Below are 22,288 nucleotides of genomic sequence, written 5' to 3'. Positions count from 1 at the left end.
AACCATGTCGGGTTCCACTTCTGTCAGCCAAGAACAGAAAGCTGAGGCTGCAGTGGGCACAGACTCACCAAAACTGGACAGTTGAAGACTGGAAAAACGTAGCATGGTTTGATGAATCTCAATTTCTGCTGAGGCACACAGATGATGGGATCAGAATTTTGTGCCAACAGCATGAATCCATGGACTCAACCTGCCTTGTGTCAACAGTCCAGGGTGGTGCTAGTGGTGTAATGGTGTGGGGGAATGTTTTCTTGGCACACTTTGGGCCCGTTAATACCAATCAATTAACACTTAAATGCTGACCATGTACATCCCTTCATGGCCACAATTTACCCATCTTCTAATGGCTACTTCCAGCATGATAATGCACGTAACAAAGCAAAAGTCATCTAAAACTGGTTTCATGAACATGACAGTGAGTTCACTGATCTTCAGTGGCCTTCCTAGTCACTGGATCTGAATCCAATAGTACACCTTTGGGGAGTAGTAGAACAGGAGATTCACAGCAAGACTGTGCAACTGACAAATCTGCTGAAATTGCATGGTGCAGTCATGTCAACATGGACCAGAATCTCAAAGGAATGATTCCTACATCTTCTGGAATCCATGCCGTGAAGAATTGACGCTGTTTTGAGAGCAAAGGGAGGCCCTACCCAGTATCAGTATAGTGTTCCTAATAAAGTGTTCAGTGAGTGTATATGTTTATGTGTTTGTCACATCAGGAGTAATTAGAATCTGTTAGAGCTATTCTGTTCAATGATCTTTCAGGTCTGTGAAACCTTCGGGGATTCATTGGTGAGCTGTGAAGGGGAGTGTAACAGGCTGTTTCATCCAGAGTGTATGGGATCCAGCAGTGGGAAAGAGGGAGAACTTATGTGTAAGGAGTGTAAGACAGGTGAGCTGCCTTATATCACTATGGTATTAAATGGTTAGACATACTGTAATTTATTCTGAAACTTAAGACCTGTTCACACAAAGTTACTGCGATTTAAATAAGTATAAAATACATGTCCAATGGCAATTTTTTTTAAAGTTTGGAAACCTGAATGAATTGTTTGACAATCGATTATTCATTTAGACAAAATTTGACAAATAACAGTTAAAAAAGTTATCATTGCAGTGGAATATATATATATATATATATATATATATATATATATTTGACTAACTACCTCTTCTCCCACTCTTTTTCCAGGTTCCCACCCTTGCTTCTCCTGCAAGGTCACAGAAGGTGATGTGAAGCGCTGCTCTGTGAATGGTTGTGGCCGCTACTACCATGATACCTGTGCCCGCAAGCAGCCTGGCACCACCACAGATGCTGGAGGCCTCCGCTGCCCCCAGCACAGTTGTGCCACATGTTGTCTCGACAAAGACCTTGTCAAAGCTACCAAAGGTACACCACAGATTGCATCAGTTGAAGCATCTTTTATAAAATTCACATTGGTCTGTCAGATGTAGGGATGCAAATAATATTGAGTTGAACTATTCTAGTTCCGATTCCTATTTTACTTAACTATTCTAGTTCTTAAATGATCCTTTTAGTACTTTTGAGGAAGTTTACTACACTGGTCCAGTTGTATGTTTGTTATGAGAACAACACAATTCAAACCTGTGTTAGCTGCTTATTATCGATGTTTTTAAGCATTATTTTGGGGCGACAGCCTTTCTCACTCAGTGTTTATTTTTTCACAGTTTTTTGTTTTAGTCATAGTTTTAGTCTTTTGACAAAAAATCTCCTTTAAAATTAGTCAATATTTCATCATGTCATATTCATTAATTGTAGTCAGTTTTACTCTGACAAAAATAATTTTAGTCAATGAAAATTATATATTTTAGTTCATGATGACTTACAAAATGGACAAAAAGTGTCAAACTGTAAAAGACCAAACTTTAATCAAATATTCAAACATTTAGAAAAAATGTTTACATTTGTTTACATTTTCTAATGTAAACGTGTATCAAACATATAAATATATATACCATCCTTGTGAAAAACCTGAGCTCCTGAAATAATGAATAGACTGAAGTATTAGCTACTTTTTAGAAGTCTACTGTATTCTGAATTCATCATGCTTTAGAGACTTATTAATTTTCTGTGAAAAAATATTATATTGCTTGTAGAATGTTTCTTACGGAAACAGCGTTTTCACAACGCAAGTTATGCAACGCAAATTATGCATGTCCTGACTAGTGCATCGTTTGTGCATCGTTTAGTTCACCTGTTCATTCACTTCATTATGCAGATGTAAGTTGTTATATTAAATATAGAGTATGAAGTGGCTATAGTGCTAAAACTCATGTATAACTAGGATGTCTTTGAATGAGGTATTTAATCCATTTTTAAGCGGTTCATTATGACAATCATAATCAGCGCATTCAACTCACGCAGTTCAAGCGGAGAAATCCCTAACATACTGGATTATTGTATTAGATTAATCCATGTCTAATATTTTCTTCTATATACAAATTCTCAAGATGTTTCTTCTATGTACAGGTGCATCTCAATAAATTAGAATGTCATGGAAAAGTTCATTTATTTCAGTAATTCAACTCAAATTGTGAAACTCGTGTATTAAATAAATTCAGTGCACACAGACTGAAGTAGTTTAAGTCTTTGGTTCTTTTAATTGTGATGATTTTGGCTCACATTTAACAAAAACCCACCAATTCACTATCTCAAAAAATTAGAATATGGTGACATGCCAATCAGCTAATCAACTCAAAACACCTGCAAAGGTTTCCTGAGCCTTCAAAATGGTCTCTCAGTTTGGTTCACTAGGCTACACAATCATGGGGAAGACTGCTGATCTGACAGATCAATAATTGACACCCTTCACAAGGAGGGTAAACCACAAACATTCATTGCCAAAGAAGCTGGCTGTTCACAGAGTGCTGTATCCAAGCATGTTAACAGAAAGTTGAGTGGAAGGAAAAAGTGTGGAAGAAAAAGATGCACAACCAACCGAGAGAACCGCAGCCTAATGAGGATTGTCAAGCAAAATCGATTCAAGAATTTGGGTGAACTTCACAAGGAATGGACTGAGGCTGGGGTCAAGGCATCAAGAGCCACCACACACAGACGTGTCAAGGAATTTGGCTACAGTTGTTGTATTCCTCTTGTTAAGCCACTCCTGAACCACAGACAACGTCAGAGGCGTCTTACCTGGGCTAAGGAGAAGAAGAACTGGACTGCTGCCCAGTGGTCCAAAGTCCTCTTTCAGATGAGAGCAAGTTTTGTATTTCATTTGGAAACCAAGGTCCTAGAGTCTGGAGGAAGGGTGGAGAAGCTCATAGCCCAAGTTGCTTGAAGTCCAGTGTTAAGTTTCCACAGTCTGTGATGATTTGGGGTGCAGTGTCATCTGCTGGTGTTGGTCCATTGTGTTTTTTGAAAACCAAAGTCACTGCACCCGTTTACCAAGAAATTTTGGAGCACTTCATGCTTCCTTCTGCTGACCAGCTTTTTAAAGATGCTGATTTCATTTTCCAGCAGGATTTGGCACCTGCCCACACTGCCAAAAGCACCAAAAGTTGGTTAAATGACCATGGTGTTGGTGTGCTTGACTGGCCAGCAAACTCACCAGACCTGAACCCCATAGAGAATCTATGGGGTATTGTCAAGAGGAAAATGAGAAACAAGAGACCAAAAAATGCAGATGAGCTGAAGGCCACTGTCAAAGAAACCTGGGCTTCCATACCACCTCAGCAGTGCCACAAAATGATCACCTCCATGCCACGCCGAATTGAGGCAGTAATTAAAGCAAAAGGAGCCCCTACCAAGTATTGAGTACATATACAGTAAATGAACATACTTTCCAGAAGGCCAACAATTCACTAAAAATGTTTTTTTTATTGGTCTTATGATGTATTCTAATTTTTTGAGATGGTGAATTGGTGGGTTTTTGTTAAATGTGAGCCAAAATCATCACAATTAAAAGAACCAAAGACTTAAACTACTTCAGTCTGTGTGCATTGAATTTATTTAATACACGAGTTTCACAATTTGAGTTGAATTACTGAAATAAATGAACTTTTCCACGACATTCTAATTTATTGAGATGCACCTGTATATCTTGCACTGTTAATATCTAGTCACATTTTTGTCAACAGTATGCTTTATTAAAATCGTTTAATTATTGCCATGATGTGCTTTTTTCGTGACGTCTTCGTTATGGTTGATGAAGTCAAAAAACCCTTTGTCAACGAACATTTTCGTCAGTGAATTTGTTAACAAGATTAACACTGTTCTCACTTCATCACAATCAATTCATACTGCAAGCTCACAAACATGATATCCTTTGTCATTGCACTGTAGATGAGTAGCAGTGCATTGTCAGTATATTTAAGTACGGTGTTCCATCCGCATCCGCAGAAGAATGCAGGTGTTCAAGAACCGTCAACGGAACCAAACGTCATGAAAGTAATTCGGTTCCAGTGTTTTTTAAGAAATGGAACTGGCACAAGAACCTGTTCTTGATTCCCAACCCTAGTTAGATGTCAAGTAGATTGTGTTTTCCCACATAGGTCGCATGATGCGTTGTATTCGGTGTCCGGTGGCGTTTCATACAGGAGACAGCTGTGTGGCGGCTGGCAGTGTGTTGATAACACCTCACATCATCATATGTAGCAACCACTCCAGTTCCAGGAAGAACGGACACTTCTCCTCACCTGTGAACGTAGGCTGGTGTTTCATCTGCGCTCGAGGTACGTTTGGCCTGACATTTTTGATACCTGGCATAACAGTAAATGTAATAATTATTCAGATAATTAGTTTGATATGTACATGTGCCCCTACTTTAATGGCATTTAAGTGTGTAAACGCATGCTGAGTTCTTGTCTAAATGTTCATGTAACTCTTTTTAATGGCTTTCATACCACATCAGTATTTTAATGTTCTCTGGTCAGTGTCGTCCTTGCCAATGTCAATGTTCCTTCTAAGAGTAGGACACTTTTTGAATGTGACCTCTAAACTTTTCTTTTAGATGTACTATGTGTTTGTACGCCATCAGATACTAATTAATTACTAATTTATTGTCTCTTGATTCTTCTGGGGAGAGACTGAGATCTGATTTATTTGAACATAGATTTCAGATGGAATTTTGTACTCGCATTAAATTTTGTAAGACACTTAACAGAACAGTTAGTGATATACTTATTTGAATAGATTAAGTAAATATGTTTTGTGTTTATTTATGCCAGAGTTTTAATTTTCAGTTGGGATGCACCACTTGAATAATTATTAAGTTTTGTCTGACAACTGATATGATGGACAGTATTATAAATCTGTACTTTTATATGCTTCAAGTGAAATCGTGTAGTAAATCATAACTGTGATACTTATTAATCCATAGAGAAATTGTATACTGTTTGAATGGGAATAAAAAAATAACCATGATATTATTTTCTTCCAGTATCTGAAAATACCCACAAGTAATCTGACTAATAATGATGATAAAAATCCACTAATTATAATTAACTATTGGCCAATGCCAATATATATTGTGCATCCCTAATTCAGTTGTTGTTGGTTACTTTTTTCATAATATAGACATCCCTGTTTGAAATTATTAGAAACCTTCTCACTCTTTTAGAATGATCTCTTCCCCCACTAATTCCTTCATTAACTAATTGGTAATTATATGTAGTATGGTAATTTCTTTAACCATCTCTATTGTCTGCAGTAATTTGGATAATCTGTGTTGGCATGGGAGCAGCTTCAAATCATGTTGTTTATGGCCAATATTTGTCATAATGACCTTTGTCTTTAGCATTTGGCTACCATAAAATACAGAAAACATTTGGCAAGTTAGATGTGACACAGTTGTTGTTTTTTTTGTATTTTAAGTTTTACATGTAAGACTCAACAGTAAGGATTTTTTCTGCTGGCCCAATTAGGACAGTAGTTCAGATCGTTACTTGCCCTGCCAACATTTTCACTGGCCCCAGCATGAAAAATTATACATTTTATTTTAGCAGTGTATTTTTAACTTAAAAAAAAAACTTCAATTTTAATAATGGCTGGAAATATTTGATCTAAAACTGTAATGTATATCAATGACTGCTCTAAATTCATAATTACACCTTTGCTGGAAAATGATGCCATATGGTGCAAAACATTACTGATTGATTTATCATTTTCAACTCCTAACTGAAGCTTTTAAGACTTTCATAAATCATTTTTAAAATTTAAACAAAACCTCATCTACACTGCCAAACAAAAAGTTGCATACTCTAATATTTCATTGGACCGCCTTTAGCTTTGATTACCGCACGCATTCGTCGTGGTATTGTTTCGACAACCTTATGCAACGTCACAACATTTATTTCCGTCCAGAGTCGCATTCGTATTTGGCCAAGATCTTTATTTCAGCATAATGATGCTGAACCTAGACCTGACCAATTGAAGCAACCCCAGATCATAACACTGCCTCCGGAGGCTTGTACAGTGGGCACTATGCATGACGGGTGCATCGCTTCATGCGCTTCCCTTCTTTCCCTGACTCGCCCATCGCTTTGGAATAGGGTAAATCTGGACTCATCAGACCACATGACCTTTTTCCATTGCTCCACAGTCCAATCTTTATGCTCTCTAGCAAATAGAAATATTTTTTTCCGATTAGCCTCACTAACAAGTGGCTTTCTTGTGGCCACACAGCTAGTCCGAATCCTGTAAGTTCCTGTCGCATTGTGCGTGTGGAAATGCTCTTTCACTATAAAAACATAGCCGTGAGTTCTACTGTCCGTTTTTTACGATGTGACTTCAAGCGTTTTAGTGATCTATCATGACCATTCAAGATTCCTTTCAGGTTTTAATAATGCGTTGGACAGTCTTTAACCCAATTCCAGTGATTTCAGCAATCTCCTTTGTTGATTTCTTTGCTTGATGCAGGCCAATAATTGGCCCTTTCTGAAACACAGTAACATCTTTTCCACGACCATGGGATATGTCTTCTGACATGGTTGTTAAAGAAATGAGAAGCTACACACTGCATCAGTTAGGGTTAAAAGAATTGTTGCCATCTGATACATATTAATCACTGCAATATTGATCCAATCATAGGCTCTTATGTATCTGCTTATTTAAATCCAAATGGCAACTTTTTTTTGGCCAAGCAGTGCATGTTGGCCATTTAGGTAATATTACCTTGGTGACAAGTTTAAATCAGCAGAATTTGCAATGATGCAAAACTTAACCAAGACCAACGAATGTCAGATTTAATGATAATGCAGCACTGGCCCAATGGTGCAAGGGACAGTTCTGTTAAATGGCCTGAAACACTTTTATCCTTAATGTTGAGTCTTGCATTTTATCCACTAAACCCTTAAAGCTCCCACTCCAACACTGAAGCATTCCTCTTAAGAGTTTCATTTTTATGTTCTCTTTTCAGGCCTTCTTATTAAATTGTGTGTCATTTTTTCCTGATGTGTGTTTTTCTGGAATCATGGGTAGTTTCATTGCTCATGACTTTTCCTGTTTGTCTCGTGTAGGGCTTTTAGTGCACGACCATACTGACACCATATTAAGTTCATATACCTTTAAGTCGCACTACCTTCTGACTGAGTCAAATCGTGCTGAGTTGATGAAATTACCTATGATTCCTTCTTCTTCGTCAGCTACCAAAAAGAATATTGGGAAAGGTAAAATCATGTTTTCTTGGCTTATGTAGTTTGCCATCTGTATGCTTTCACAGCTGTCTTATTGCAACTTGATATATATATCTTGTTTTGGTCAATCAATTGCTCGCTGTTTTATGCAATCATGATGCTTCTAATGCAAATAGTGGGCTTGACATAACAGGCAGCAACAAATAACTTTTAAGTTTCACTGACAGTTTTGTAGTTTAAGATCAGATAGCAGCATTAGGTATTAGTTCAGATTCACCAACACATTTGGGGATATAGTTGTAGTTAGAACACAAGGGTATAGATCAGTGGTTCTCAACTGGTTTTGCTTCAGGACCAAGATTTTACATTGGACATCAAATGGTGACCCAACACAGAACCAAAATTGTTTATTGTACAAAAGTAACAAAAATATTCTTAAATCAAACTTTAAAATTTATTAAGCTACTAATTCACTAAACAAAACAAAGTGATTGGACAGGTAGGCTTTGACGTCAACAACAAAAGTTATGAGAAGCGTTTTCTCCCCTCTTTTAAAAGTTGACATGCCTATTTATTTAGCTATTCTAAGTACAATTTATATGGTTAGTTTGTGCAGTTTATAATTTGCATTTATTTTAATTTTTCTCTGCTGTCTGGTTCACAAGCCAGTTGAGAACCACGTATAGATTGCAACATAAAAGCTTACAAAGCAACTGGTATTACACATTCCTAAATATCATTACATTTCACTAGATTATGATATGTAACATGTTATTCTGAGTCCGTAACGTGCTTTGGCTCAGCATTAATTGCTTGGCTTGTTTCCAAATTGCTTTCTTTTATGTTTCGGTGTTTGCTTGTGCACAATTATTCCCACCCACCCTCCTAACAAGAAAATATTTTGGATGGCATTGTTACTGTAATTTGTTTTATTGGCCTTCAGTGTTTATTTGCCCTGTTTGCCTTAAGCGTTTTAAATGACACCATCCAAAATACTTGCTCTGTGTGTCTGCTAGTGTACAGCAGGTGATGGACAATCAGTCAGTGTGCATCACTGCATGCTTCCCATAGTACCCCCTTCTGATCACTCGCTATTGGCTGTTTAAATCACATGGCAAAAAAGCACATATTAAAGGGATAGTTCACCCGAAAATGGAAATTGTCATCATTTACTAATTCTCATGTTTGTTCCAAAACAGTCTTTCACAGAAAAAGATTTTCATGTGTATTTCGGTCTGTCTTTTCAATAAAATGGCAGTTGATAGTGATTCACTTTAAAGCTTAAAAAGGACCTAAAAGTATCATAAAAGTAGAACATGCAACTGCTGTGTCATATTCCAAGTCTTCTGTAGGCATACGATAGGTTTTGGTGAACCCAAAGTATACAGGTGCATCTCAATAAATTAGAATGTCGTGGAAAAGTTCATTTATTTCAGTAATTCAACTCAAATTGTGAAACTCGTGTATTAAATAAATTCAGTGCACACAGACTGAAGTAGTTTAAGTCTTTGGTTCTTTTAATTGTGATGATTTTGGCTCACATTTAACAAAAACCCACCAATTCACTATCTCAACAAATTAGAATATGGTGACATGCCAATCAGCTAATCAACTCAAAACACCTGCAAAGGTTTCCTGAGCCTTCAAAATGGTCTCTCAGTTTGGTTCACTAGGCTACACAATCATGGGGAAGACAGCTGATCTGACAGTTGTCCAGAAGACAATCATTGACACCCTTCACAAGGAGGGTAAGCCACAAACATTCATTGCCAAAGAAGCTGGCTGTTCACAGAGTGCTGTATCCAAGCATGTTAACAGAAAGTTGAGTGGAAGGAAAAAGTGTGGAAGAAAAAGATGCACAACCAACCGAGAGAACCACAGCCTTATGATTGTCCAGCAAAATCGATTCAAGAATTTGGGTGAACTTCACAAGGAATGGACTGAGGCTGGGGTCAAGGCATCAAGAGCCACCACACACAGACGTGTCGAGGAATTTGGCTACAGTTGTCGTATTCCTCTTGTTAAGCCACTCCTGAACCACAGACAACGTCAGAGGCGTCTTACCTGGGCTAAGGAGAAGAAGAACTGGACTGTTGCCCAGTGGTCCTAAGTCCTTTTTTCAGATGAGAGCAAGTTTTGTATTTCATTTGGAAACCAAGGTCCTAGAGTCTGGAGGAAGGGTGGAGAAGCTCATAGCCCAAGTTGCTTGAAGTCCAGTGTAAAGTTTCCACAGTCTGTGATGATTTGGGGTGCAGTGTCATCTGCTGGTGTTGGTCCATTGTGTTTTTTGAAAACCAAAGTCACTGCATCCGTTTACCAAGAACTTTTGGAGCACTTCATGCTTCCTTCTGCTGACCAGCTTTTTAAAGATGCTGATTTCATTTTCCAGCAGGATTTGGCACCTGCCCACACTGCCAAAAGCACCAAAAGTTGGTTAAATGACCATGGTGTTGGTGTGCTTGACTGGCCAGCAAACTCACCAGACCTGAACCCCATAGAGAATCTATGGGGTATTGTCAAGAGGAAAATGAGAAACAAGAGACCAAAAAATGCAGATGAGCTGAAGGCCACTGTCAAAGAAACCTGGGCTTCCATACCACCTCAACAGTGCCACAAACTGATCACCTCCATGCCACGCCGAATTGAGACGGTAATTAAAGCAAAAGGAGCCCCTACCAAGTATTGAGTACATATACAGTAAATGAACATACTTTCCAGAAGGCCAACAATTCACTAAAAATGTCTTTTTTATTGGTCTTATGATGTATTCTAATTTGTTGAGATAGTGAATTGGTGGGTTTTTGTTAAATGTGAGCCAGAATCATCACAATTAAAAGAACCAAAGACTTAAACTACTTCAGTCTGTGTGCATTGAATTTATTTAATACACGAGTTTCACAATTTGAGTTGAATTACTGAAATAAATGAACTTTTCCATGACATTCTAATTTATTGAGATGCACCTGTAAGTTATTTTTCAGTGAAAATCGTGATGTCTTTTGCACATTCATGGGCACTATGAGAGAAGCTTGTTCACTGCGGCGTTGTATTGGCGTTGTTTAGCGTGTTGCATTTCTCTTGTGAACACATATTTTGACTGAAAAAAATGACTTAAATTTTGTGGGTTTTCTTACCAAAATATATTGTATGCTTTCAGAAAACTTGAAATATGATGCACAAATCACATGGACTACTTATACCCTTAAGTATTTTTTGAAGCTTTAAACTGAGTCCTTATCAACTGCCATGGTATTGAAAAGACAGGCCGGAATATTTGCTAAATTTATTCCTTTTGTGCCCAAAATAAGAAAGTGTCATCGAGTTTGGAATTATGACAGTTTTCACTTTTGGGTTAACTCTTCATTTACGGTGAAAGGTGTTACTCATCAAACCATGTCCTTAAGCCAAACAGAACTCTAAATTGCTGTGTTAAATCTATTAAAAGTATAAAAGATTACAGAACATTTCTGAGACATACTAATCTTAGACAATATATTCATGGACGAGGTTTGGGGAATATCACCTTTAATGGGAATGGATAAGCATGTGGTAATACTGTGGACCTATGTGTATTCGAATGTGCGTTTATGTGTGTGTGCTTGTCAAAAAGGAGGAAGACTGTTGTGTTGCGAGGCCTGCCCCGCCTCGTTCCACCCCGAGTGTTTGAACATGGAGATGCCGGAGGGGACGTGGCTGTGTGGGGAATGCAGATCAGGCAAGAAACCCCATTATAAGCAGATAGTCTGGGTCAAGCTGGGCAACTACAGGTACGTCTGTTGAAATCTATCTGTGCTTTATGCAAATCTTCTCCGACTAACCATTTCTGAATACATATATAATTTAATATGGTATCTGGTATCTGGGTCCTAGGTCTTGTACTAAACTGTTCACAGCATGTCTTGTGTGACTAAACAACATGACCCAAACTGTTCACACCAAGTCTGATGCAGAATATTTGTCATTTTCTGAAAAGTTGGGATGCTTGAATGAATCAGAACAATGTAAAAATTGACACAGCCTTGGAATAAAAAAAAGAATCATCATACTCATATCATCATAGTATGAAATTGTTGACTTTCACAGAGATACATTTTGTTTTGAATCTTAGGTTTTTTTGTGCTAGAAATTTGGATTTGATACAAATAAGCCTTAAGAAGGGGTTCAGTCTGTGAAAATAGACCAAAGAATAATATGTAGTATTAATGCTGATATTGACCCGTAGATGGTGGCCTGCTGAGATATGCAACCCTCGCCTGGTTCCCTCCAACATCCAGAGCCTAAAGCATGACATTGGCGACTTTCCAGTCTTTTTCTTTGGATCCCACGACTATTACTGGATTAACCAGGGAAGAGTTTTTCCATATGTTGAGAGTGATAAGAACTTTGCAGAGGGGCAAGTTGGCATCAATAAGACCTTCAAGAAAGGTGAGATACCAAACCATTAATTTGTCATATGTTTCGTTTAAAAGGTGATCAGTCTTAACAGTGACCCATATTAAATGCGACAGCATTGTTTGACCTGTAAAAATATTGCCCAGGCTTATTGCTGAGATTATTTCTGAACTAAATTGACTTTTTGTGTGTGTGTGTGTGTGTGTGTGTGTGTGTTGATATAAAGCACTTGAGGAGGCAGCAAAACGGTTCCAAGAGCTAAAAGCGCAGCGAGAAACCAAGGAGGCCCTCAAACAGGAACGCAACTCTCGCAGACCCCCACCATACAAACTTATCAAGGTGCAGTACAATCAGTTGAAAGTTCAGTAGAAGCTTAGTCAGGGTAGATGCCATATTTAATTTTTCGCAGTTGAAAACGAGGCTCTGAGGAATAGGTTCATTCAAGCGATTGTACTGTTTAATACCTTCGTGTCGATCATTCAGCTGCCAAAACTTTCAAAATATGTCAAGCCAGAAGAAATACAGTTAACGAAAAACTCCAGAAAACATTGGTCTCCCACTGAATGGGATCTACCTCTATCCCTCGCAGCCTCGTTTTTCAAATTGGCAAGATTCAACCCTTACTAAGGTTGGTTTGAACCACTTGCAATGCCTTTCATGTCAATATATTTCTTTCCCATGCCACTGTTTACTATAGCTCTGACATTTCTCCATGTTCCTTATCTCAGTCCAATAAGCCAGTTGGAAAGGTGCAGGTGCATGTCGCTGACCTCTCGGAGATCCCGCGCTGCAACTGCAAACCCACAGATGAGCGTCCATGCAGCCAGGACTCTCAGTGCTTGAACCGCATGCTGCAGTACGAGTGCCACCCACAGGTCTGTCCTGCAGGTGACCGCTGCCACAACCAGTGCTTCTCCAAACGCCTCTACCCTGACACTGAAGTCATAAAGACCAATGGCCGAGGATGGGGTCTAAAGACAAAGCAGGACCTCAAGAAGGTGAGAGTTAACTATCTGAGCTCAGACTCTTAATAGCACAGAGATTTTGTTTGAATCTGTTTTAAAAAATGTAACCATTTTTAATTGATTAAAATATGACAATGACTTTATATCAGTTTCCTTAAGCATTTGATGAAACGTAAGGCCTACTATGCACACCTTGAGCACCAAAAGATGCACAACAATGTAAAAAGGACATACAAAATATACTGTTATGAACCGTTTTTCAGAGGCTACATTACAGGTTTGTAATGTCAAACAATTAATTTAGGTATACAAACTTTTTTTGAATAAATGATAAATTCATCAACCAACTTTTTTTTATTTTTTTTTTTTATTTTTCCCCTATTTCACCCAATTTGAAATGCTCAATTCCCAGTGCGATTTTTAAGTCCTCGTGGTCGCGTAGTGATTCGCCTCAATCCGGGTGGCGGAGGACGAATCCCAGTTGCCTCCGCATCTGAGACATTAACCCGCACATCTCATCATGTGGCTTGTTGAGCGCGTTGCCACGGAGACATATCGCGTGTGGAGGCTTCACGCCATCCACCGCGGCATCCACGCTCAACTCACCACATGCCCCGCCGAGAACGAACCACATTATAGCGACCACGAGGAAGTTACGCCATGTGACTCTACCCTCCCTAGCAACCGGGCCAATTTGGTTGCTTAGGAGACCTGGCTGGAGTCACTCAGCATGCCCTGGGATTCGAACTAGCGAACTCCAGGGGTGGTAGCCAGCGTCTTTTACCACTGAGCAATATTAATTTCTTTATTCATTCCATGCAGATTGTATGTAGTTGAAGTTTTTTTAATTTTTTTTACTGATCTTGGTGCTTCATTTGTTTTTACAAAGGGTGATTTTGTCATGGAGTATGTTGGCGAACTGATCGACTCGGAGGAATGCAAGCAACGAATAAGACACGCCAATGAGAACCATGTGACCAACTTTTACATGCTGACCCTCACTAAGGTACCACCATTTTCATATTCACTCTGTGAATGTCCATTTCAATTGGACAATGCATGTCATCTCACCTGTATTAAAGTTAACCCACCTGTGTTCCTCAGGATCGTGTGATAGATGCAGGACCCAAAGGGAACTTATCACGTTTTATGAACCACAGCTGCAGTCCAAACTGTGAGACTCAGAAGTGGACTGTGAACGGGGACGTGAGAATTGGGCTTTTCACTTTATGTGATAACACTGCTGGTGAGAATAACTATTTACTTATACGTATAGTTAGGAATTTTTCAAAACCCCTAACTTTAATAAATGGACCAGAGCCATATCTAGGAACCAGAATATCATAGACTTGGGACAGTAAGCAACCACCTTGAACACCATAGTAACTGTTAAAACTGCATAGTAACATGCTAAAAACCTCTCAGAATGCCATAGCATCCTCATAGCAGTATGCTGGCAACCACACAAAACACCCTAGCATCATGGCAGCAGCTTCTGCACAGGAAAGCACCACTCACAGTTTCTTCAGTGAATCTAAAAATCTACTATAATTTGATGGTGTATAATCATTAATAGCTCTTGTGTTTTTTTGTTTTTTTTTAATAAATGTAAACAGTGTTTGTTTAGAAGCTAATTGGGGTTATCATGAAAAACTTGTTTTCTTCAGGCACAGAACTGACCTTTAATTATAACTTGGACTGTCTGGGTAATGGGAGGACATCGTGCCATTGTGGAGCAGAAAACTGCAGTGGTTTTCTTGGAGTTAAGCCCAAGGTAAAGCTTAATTAAATTAGACAGCAACACATTGAGTGGTTACACATAATTTCCTTTAACACCACTGACAATTCTCTGGAGATACCATTAGCTAAGGTGTACTTCAGCTTTATTTACTAGGTTGTTGTTGTTTTGTTTCTCTTTATCCTAGCACATTTAGTTCATGTAGATAAAAGGTCTGTTGTGAATGTATTTATTTACATTTTTGTACATTTTTAAATAATTAATATAGAAACAATATTTGTTTCTTAACTTCGACACTTAATAATGAAATTATTAATTGTCCGATTGGCCTACTATTATTCACACAAGTCTGACTTTTCAACACAAATTTATTGCAAAAAGTAAAGATCTCCAAGAACTCTCACACACACAACATCAAAAATATAATTCTCTCATGATCCATTATTGTATTATTTGGATATAAGATAAACAATGAATTACAAATATTTAACCATTTTTGTTGTTTAGATGCGACTTGATGTGAAATTTATTCTAAAACCAATAATACAATTTTGACATGGGTTCCTGCTCGAATTTCCAATGGGTTTTAATTAAAGCATTTTCGATCTACGAGTTAAATAAGGTCTGTGGTTAACATTATTTGAAGAGACTGTTATGTTCCACAACATTAATTACACCCAGTCATAAAGAAAACATGAATTTTGACGTGTGCTTAAAAAGGTTGCTAAATAAGGACTACAATTCCCACAAGGATGTGAGTTAACATGTTTGATGAATTGGACAATATTGTAGTCCTTATATAGTAACTTCCATTTTGAAGGTGCTCCTCAGTAATTACAAATGTAGCAACTTTAAAGCTTGGATTGGCCCATCAACTTAAAGGAAAATAAACACAACATAAAATATCACATACCATTACTTAAGAGGAGGGGATTCCCGTTAAAACCAGCCCACACACAACGTAATCAGATGCGTAGATCATTAGATAATCCAAACGAAGCACAATGTGCACACAGCACATAATGTGTGCTATCTGGCAAAAAACACATTAGCTTTCCTGATTCAGATGACTTCATTGGAAATGATGTAGTACATTGTCCAGTGACATGGAGTGCTAAACCAATCATCGGATCGAATTCAGATTGCTGCAACCAGAGGTGGAATTCATCCAAATATGGGCAGACAGGATCGTTCACTCTAATTACATATGGCCACCAGGAGATGACGCCAAGCAGAGCATGTGAGCAGAGCGTAACGATCATAATTTCACTGGAGCAAGGAACGCGTTTTATAAGACCACGCTCAGCCCCGCTTTGGCTGCTCACAAGGCACTCACTTTCCGCTCTTACCAGAATGTGCTGCATTTCTCGTGCGGCCACATTAATGTGTGTGCTTCTACACTGACAAATATCTGGTGTTGGCTGCTGTATTAGGTCCAAGATTTTAAAGAGAGTGGATTATCAGGGATGAGGCAGTGTTTAAACTCGTGTGATTCGTGAGCTGATGGTGACGGGCTCATCCCAACAACAGACTATGGTGAGCTCAAATCCTTCTTTTCCTAATCAAAAGAAATCATGCTCGTTTTTTTTTCTCATGCATCAGTCCAAATGCAACAGCCACCGTTAAATAAAGTTTTGAAGCGCGTCTTAGATTTTCTGGTGTTTTCTCAATGAACATCATCCATTTCAGACACTTGGTGAACTTTAGAAACAATGAGTTTAAGGGTTCACAGTTGTACAGTGCAGATACACTGGCTTTTTACCAACATGTCAATTCAGATGGGATAAGAATAACGGGTTATTTTTACCATGCATCTGATAGGTAAAAGACGATAAAATCTTTACCGGTGCGGGAACGCGTAGCCTGCAAAAAGTCTGGAAAAATAACTGACATAAATGATTAGCAGGGGATTAAAATAAATGAGAAGCTCTGGTGATTAGGCTGTTACATTACCCCACGACCCCATATAAAATAATCACGTCGAAATAGGCAGAGAGAATAAGGCTGTTTTTTTTATTTATTTTTTTAAGTAGCCTACATCAAGGCATTGTTTGTGCTGTTGTTATTTGTGTCATGAAATATTAGGTCGAATGCCAATATGACGAGGAATTTTTTTTTTATATGATGCAAAAAGAAATAAACAAGAATGTTGCTGAAGAATTTGGCTAATTTCTTTTTCATTTCATGCTGCTCTGCTCCAACATTGCTCTCACTCATGAGCGCTCGTGAGTGAGGAGCGGAGCGATGACTTCTGAACTTGAGCGTTGGAGTTGAGTGAATATATTTGAGTGGAGCGACAACTCGCTCCACTCCGTTCACATGCTCTGGCGCCAAGTACATGACACACACTCGATGGCTCAGATGACACAGAATGAAACTGAATGAGATCTTGTTACTCATGCCTGCATGCTTTGGAGAGAGGGCATATCTTTAGTCATTGTTGTATCTACATGTGTAATTATTTCTTATGTACAGTTATTATGTTGTATTTGTTTGGAGAGGCTTTTGGATACTAGGATAAATAATTTTTGTAATGCTATAACTTTTGATTGCTTTTTCGTTTCAACACAAAATGTTATTCAGTTGCAGGTGACATGATTGGGAACAAAACAAAAGCAGCTTTTCTGAGCTACCATATTTACACTGAGATATATAATGTCAAGTCAGAAAAATAAAAATAAGAAAGTTGATTTTTGCCTCAATTTTTGTGATTTTTATTTTTTGTTTTTTAAACAGTTTCTTAGGCTGAGAGTCTCAAAATGTATCAATCTATATCATTACAAAATTTGAAAAGTTTTCTTTAAAATGATACCAAACAATAGACCCTTTTTTGTAGAGTTATAAACCTTTAATTTAAGGCATGCCACTGAAACAGGAAATCTTTAAAACACCTTCAGAGCTTAAAGGGTTAAACGGAAAGAAACCGCAGTAGTATAACAATATTTTAAGAAAATATATTTTTTAATTTAAGAAGATTCTAGTCATATCAGTGTTAGAGAAAAAGCTGCTTTATTCTGCATATGGTGCTGGGTGCACAATCATTGACATTTGATGTATCACTCTGTGTAATTAATGCTGTAGTACAGACCTTATTTTACTAATAATTCAAAAAACACTATTCTAAAACCCCATTGAAAATTCCCTTGGGAAGCTGTGGCGAATTAGCTTTCCGAGTTAAACTAAATGGCTTCATTGTATTTGTAATCACTGGTCACCCATGTCCCTTGCTTGGTTTAAACCTCATTCATCTTCCTGTAGAGTGCTGTGGTTATGGAGAGGGAGGAGAAGGTGCGCAATGCTAAACTTAAGCCTAAGAAGCGCAAACTGAAGACGGAGAGCAAACAGACCCATGAATATTTCTGCTACTGCTGTGGAGAGGGAGGAGAGATGGTTATATGTGACAGAAAGGATTGCCCAAAGGCCTACCATCTCCTCTGCCTCAACCTGACTAAACCTCCATCTGGTACGTGCCGTTTGGCCATCCAGTTTTACCTGTTGAACGTAAGAATTTCTGTAATAATGCTACCCAGAGAGACTAGTTCTGCCACACGCTTTGAATGGAATATTTATTTGTCTTTGAGCAATTTAGATTTTCATACAGTAAATGATGCTGTTGTGGATTTTTTTCCCCCCCGTGTCCCTACTACCTGACAGATATCACCGAAAAAGGTGTCCTTACAAATCACATTTGTCTTTTCGACAGCCCTAAGCCTCGAAAGCGAAACAACTTGCATGTTGTGAAATTCTTGACTTGTTTGTTTTTATGCTTCTCAGGGCGATGGGAATGCCCCTGGCACCAGTGCAGCGTGTGCCAGCGTGCTGCCATCTTGTTCTGCCACTTCTGCCCTGCCTCGTTCTGCCGAGAGCACGAGAGAGGACAGCTGACAGTGTCTGCCCTAGATAACCGACCCTGCTGCTCAAACCATGATCCCCAGAAACCCTTAGGGCCCCAGGTTAACCCTAGACAAGTCACTATAAAGAAGGAACCACTCGAACTGAAGGAAGCTGCAGAGGAAGAACATGGTGAAGGGGAGGATGAAGAAGAGGATGGGGGAGAAAGAGGGACTGGGCCAAAGCACTGAGGAGAAATGAGGGACTTCAAATGAGGAGCTTCAACAAAACAAAGCTCAAATGACAACAAACAAGAGTGAACCTTAGAGTAGCCACACACAGCTAGATGATTCTCTTTTCAGTTCAAACAAAGTGAACTTGAAAAACTGGGGTTGTTATCAATTCCAAATATACAGCAGCTGGTATAATTTTTTTTACATCAATTAACAGCCTCACATCAAATACATAAGGAGTGCTTGTATAACAATGTAAGCAATTCATCTCTGGTTTTATAAACAACTTTCACAACTAATTGTCACTTTAATATTTTTCAGACGTGCTCCGTTTCAGCAAAAACCTCTCTGTTAAAACAATGCCTTTCAATGGCAAACTCAGTTTCCATATCTATGGTACTTCAACACTCTATAAACACTTTAAACCAAGAACTTTATTTATGTACCTCATGTAAATAGCAAAGACTGTTGTAAAACGTGTAGGGTGAAATAGTTTGCCCCTCACCGGTAGGATTTCACTACATGAGCCTGTCGTGATAACATCTAAAAAAACGAGGCTCATTCAAGTAAGGTTTGTTCAACTGCCGCCCCATTCCAGTGAGTTTGTGATTTGTAAGATATAATCATTAATATATTTATGTCGATGTTTACATCCATTCACAATGTACAGTATTATACATCTGTATTAGTCAATTTGATATCACTAATCGTAATGTTGTATATGTGCCCTTTTTGTCAGCAAAATTACATTATTGCTTGGCCAGTACTGTATCGCGGTCATCTTTTGGTCCACTCAGTTCTCTGTCATTTCAGAGTAACGAGTTAATCTAGTCACCGGCAAAGAACAGTACTGATGTCTACAATCGGTAACGTTTGATGGTGTAGTGGTAAGCAGCTGTTGTTCATTCGGCCACACATACTCCAACACTGCCATGTCTCTCTTAAATCAAATATTTACCATTGTGAGTATTGAACAGATGCCAGTGTGTCATATCAATTACAAAGAACCCATTTCATGTTTCAAAGCTATGCTAGTTGTAAGACTGTGATTTTTTTTTTCTTTCTTTCGTGCCATTTACATTTGTGTTTCCAACATACAAGTGTAAATATAATGAAACTTACAGTTATTTGATATGCGATAAAGTTGCAATTGTATTCATGCCTTTCAAATCATCGTATTTCATGCATAGGATTTATTGTTGTACAATAGAGATGAATTTCAAGGGTATCAAACTGTATCTTAACCACACACTTTCATTTATCATTTTCAACATGCTTGATGTTTAGCATCTTGTATTATGTTTCGTTGTAATGACATACGCTACTGTGCTAAAAGATAACTGTCATCGTAGTCGGACGTAGGGAGGGCTGTATGATTTGCGACAGAGTGTAGCATAATCCTCTATGACTTCTACTTGATGTGAATCTACTTAATAGCATTGATCTTGGAGAAACTTCCATGTCTTTATGTTAAGGTGTCTTGGGATCTCCTAAAGTGGAGTAGCTACCATGCTGTAAAGTTAATGAACTGTTACTCTCTTGTTACTGGTGGCTGTGCAGTCATTCTGGTGTTGCTGTGCCACAGTTTGGAAGAATTGATCTTGATGGCTTCAACACATGGGTTCTGGACTTACCCATTAGTCATAATATACATATAGATCACAGACAAGTATTATATGTGATGGCACCACCAAGTATGTTTGTCACTTTATGGAAAGGAGGGAAAACGCTGCAAGTTTCAGTTTACTTGAATTGTTCCCATTTTGCCTTTTTATGTTAATTTTCTGTATTTATTTTTCTTTGTCTCAAAATGGAGTGTTATAGGTGGATACGTAAAACGCTTTGAATTTGTACTGGACACTTACACCTGACAGTAAATGTAAGGAATTCTGACATTTGAAGATGCGACTGCCAAACTGAGATTTATATATTTCTGGAAATACTGTTTGCTCTTACTTGCATCTGCATTTTTTGTGTTTGTGTGTTCTGAAACATGGAAGGCAATACAGGTATCCGTTTCTTTATGTTTCTCTCATTGTGATATTTTTATAGTGTACATTTATTTTTATATAGGTTTACTTTTATTTTTAGATACCATAGGCACTTTTTTGTTCCTAAAATACCAATATATTCCCTTATGTTTATAATGAAAAATATCAAGAAAATGCAGGTTGGCAAGATGCAAAGCACACACTTTTTTTTTTTTTGCCTGATTACAGTTGGTACTAGAAGTTACTACTATGTCTTGGTTTATCTGATACAGAAATTTCCAGTGACATTTTGGAACGACAAACAAATGGCTGGTTTGACTTTGAACCCTCAGAACATGGCTATTAAAGAAATTGCATTTACTTCATTTGTTTTATGCAGTGGCTCAGTCACTGATTTGACTAATTGATTTGTTGCTATATCTATTTTGCTGCATCAAATGTTAATGATTCCAGTGTTTGGTGTCTGTGCACTGTACTTTGTACATTTGTATGTGTATTTGAAAGTGTCATTATCATTTTGAGCTCTCCAGGCATGTTCTTTGTGTTGCTTAACTACATTTACTAAAGGTGGTGTCCTGCCAGCTTACACTATTTGATTTTATGTACTGTTTTCACATTCTTTTTAAATAGACTGTTTACTAATTCTTGCTACTGAGTTTATGTAAAGATTAATGTGTTAATGTAATATTTTCACCATGCGCACTGAATCAAATTACACACTCCAACTGAATAAAACGTATCCTAAACGATTTGGCTTGGGTAGAATGTATGTACTCTTAGTTTTACAACGATGTTCTCATGAATAGGGTTTTATTCGGTTATGTCATGTAGCCTATGACATTGCATTGTGTAAGAGAATGATGCTTGAGCAATTGTACATAGCTGCAAAAGAAAAAAACAAACAAAAAAAGCTCAATTGTCATATTGTGGTGTCATATGAATGCTTGTAATATTGCTTCTGAATGTTTGTGAACGTAGAAACATTTTGTACATTTATTGTATTTTATTTGACCAGCTTTTAGAACGTATTTCTCCAGAATTCACAATTAATTCTGAGAGTACTCTAAGCGACATTCCACAGAGTTAAACGTTTTCAGACTTGCCTGGTTTGACTTCAATAAACTGAAATGAATGTTCAAGTGTGACCGTTTCCTTTGAATTCGAAGTGAGCTCGTCGTATTTGGCGTGGTCACATATTTGTCAAGCTATTTACGTAGACAACTCTTCAAATGATCTGGAAAGCTTGAAACTTCTTTGGCTGAGGAAATTAACGTGCATAACACGAGTGATAGCCACTAGAGAGCGCATGTGAGTGTGGAGAGGTCCGATTCATTTTAGCGAATCGGTTCGCTTGGACAATTCATTTCAATGAGTCGATTCGAAAATGATTCAAAGATACAGAATCAGCTTTATTGCCAAGTATGCTTACAAGGAATTTGTCTTGATGACAGGATATTCCAGTGTACAATAATACAAAAACAGCAAGACATAATAATAAAAAATAATTATACACATACGTACAGATACACACATGGG

The 22,288-nt window shown here is 38.0% G+C and overlaps 1 protein-coding gene across 7 annotated transcripts in view; it reads left to right on the top strand.

The window, feature by feature from the left end:
* Positions 1 to 21,879, top strand: part of LOC127433635 (histone-lysine N-methyltransferase NSD3-like) — a 35,558-nt gene extending 13,679 nt beyond the window's left edge. For 4 of the 7 annotated variants that reach the window (XM_051685689.1, XM_051685691.1, XM_051685687.1 and 1 more), the window contains 13 exons: positions 769 to 895; positions 1,196 to 1,393; positions 4,522 to 4,701; positions 7,486 to 7,635; positions 11,213 to 11,369; positions 11,825 to 12,027; positions 12,221 to 12,333; positions 12,723 to 12,992; positions 13,849 to 13,965; positions 14,064 to 14,205; positions 14,627 to 14,733; positions 17,956 to 18,160; positions 18,472 to 21,879. In XM_051685689.1, the coding sequence (XP_051541649.1) occupies positions 769 to 895; positions 1,196 to 1,393; positions 4,522 to 4,701; positions 7,486 to 7,635; positions 11,213 to 11,369; positions 11,825 to 12,027; positions 12,221 to 12,333; positions 12,723 to 12,992; positions 13,849 to 13,965; positions 14,064 to 14,205; positions 14,627 to 14,733; positions 17,956 to 18,160; positions 18,472 to 18,779 (2,277 nt within the window). In that variant the 3' untranslated portion in view covers positions 18,780 to 21,879. The remainder of the gene's footprint in view (positions 1 to 768; positions 896 to 1,195; positions 1,394 to 4,521; positions 4,702 to 7,485; positions 7,636 to 11,212; positions 11,370 to 11,824; positions 12,028 to 12,220; positions 12,334 to 12,722; positions 12,993 to 13,848; positions 13,966 to 14,063; positions 14,206 to 14,626; positions 14,734 to 17,955; positions 18,161 to 18,471) is intronic. The other 3 variants (XM_051685694.1, XM_051685693.1, XM_051685692.1) reach the window with 2 other exon arrangements.
* The last annotated feature ends 409 nt before the right edge of the window (positions 21,880 to 22,288 follow it).

The sequence above is a fragment of the Myxocyprinus asiaticus genome, chromosome 43, assembly GCF_019703515.2.
Source record: "Myxocyprinus asiaticus isolate MX2 ecotype Aquarium Trade chromosome 43, UBuf_Myxa_2, whole genome shotgun sequence".
NCBI classification, from domain to species: domain Eukaryota; kingdom Metazoa; phylum Chordata; class Actinopteri; order Cypriniformes; family Catostomidae; genus Myxocyprinus; species Myxocyprinus asiaticus.
Note: the sequence above shows the minus strand (reverse complement) of the source record. Positions and strands in the feature narration are given on the sequence as shown.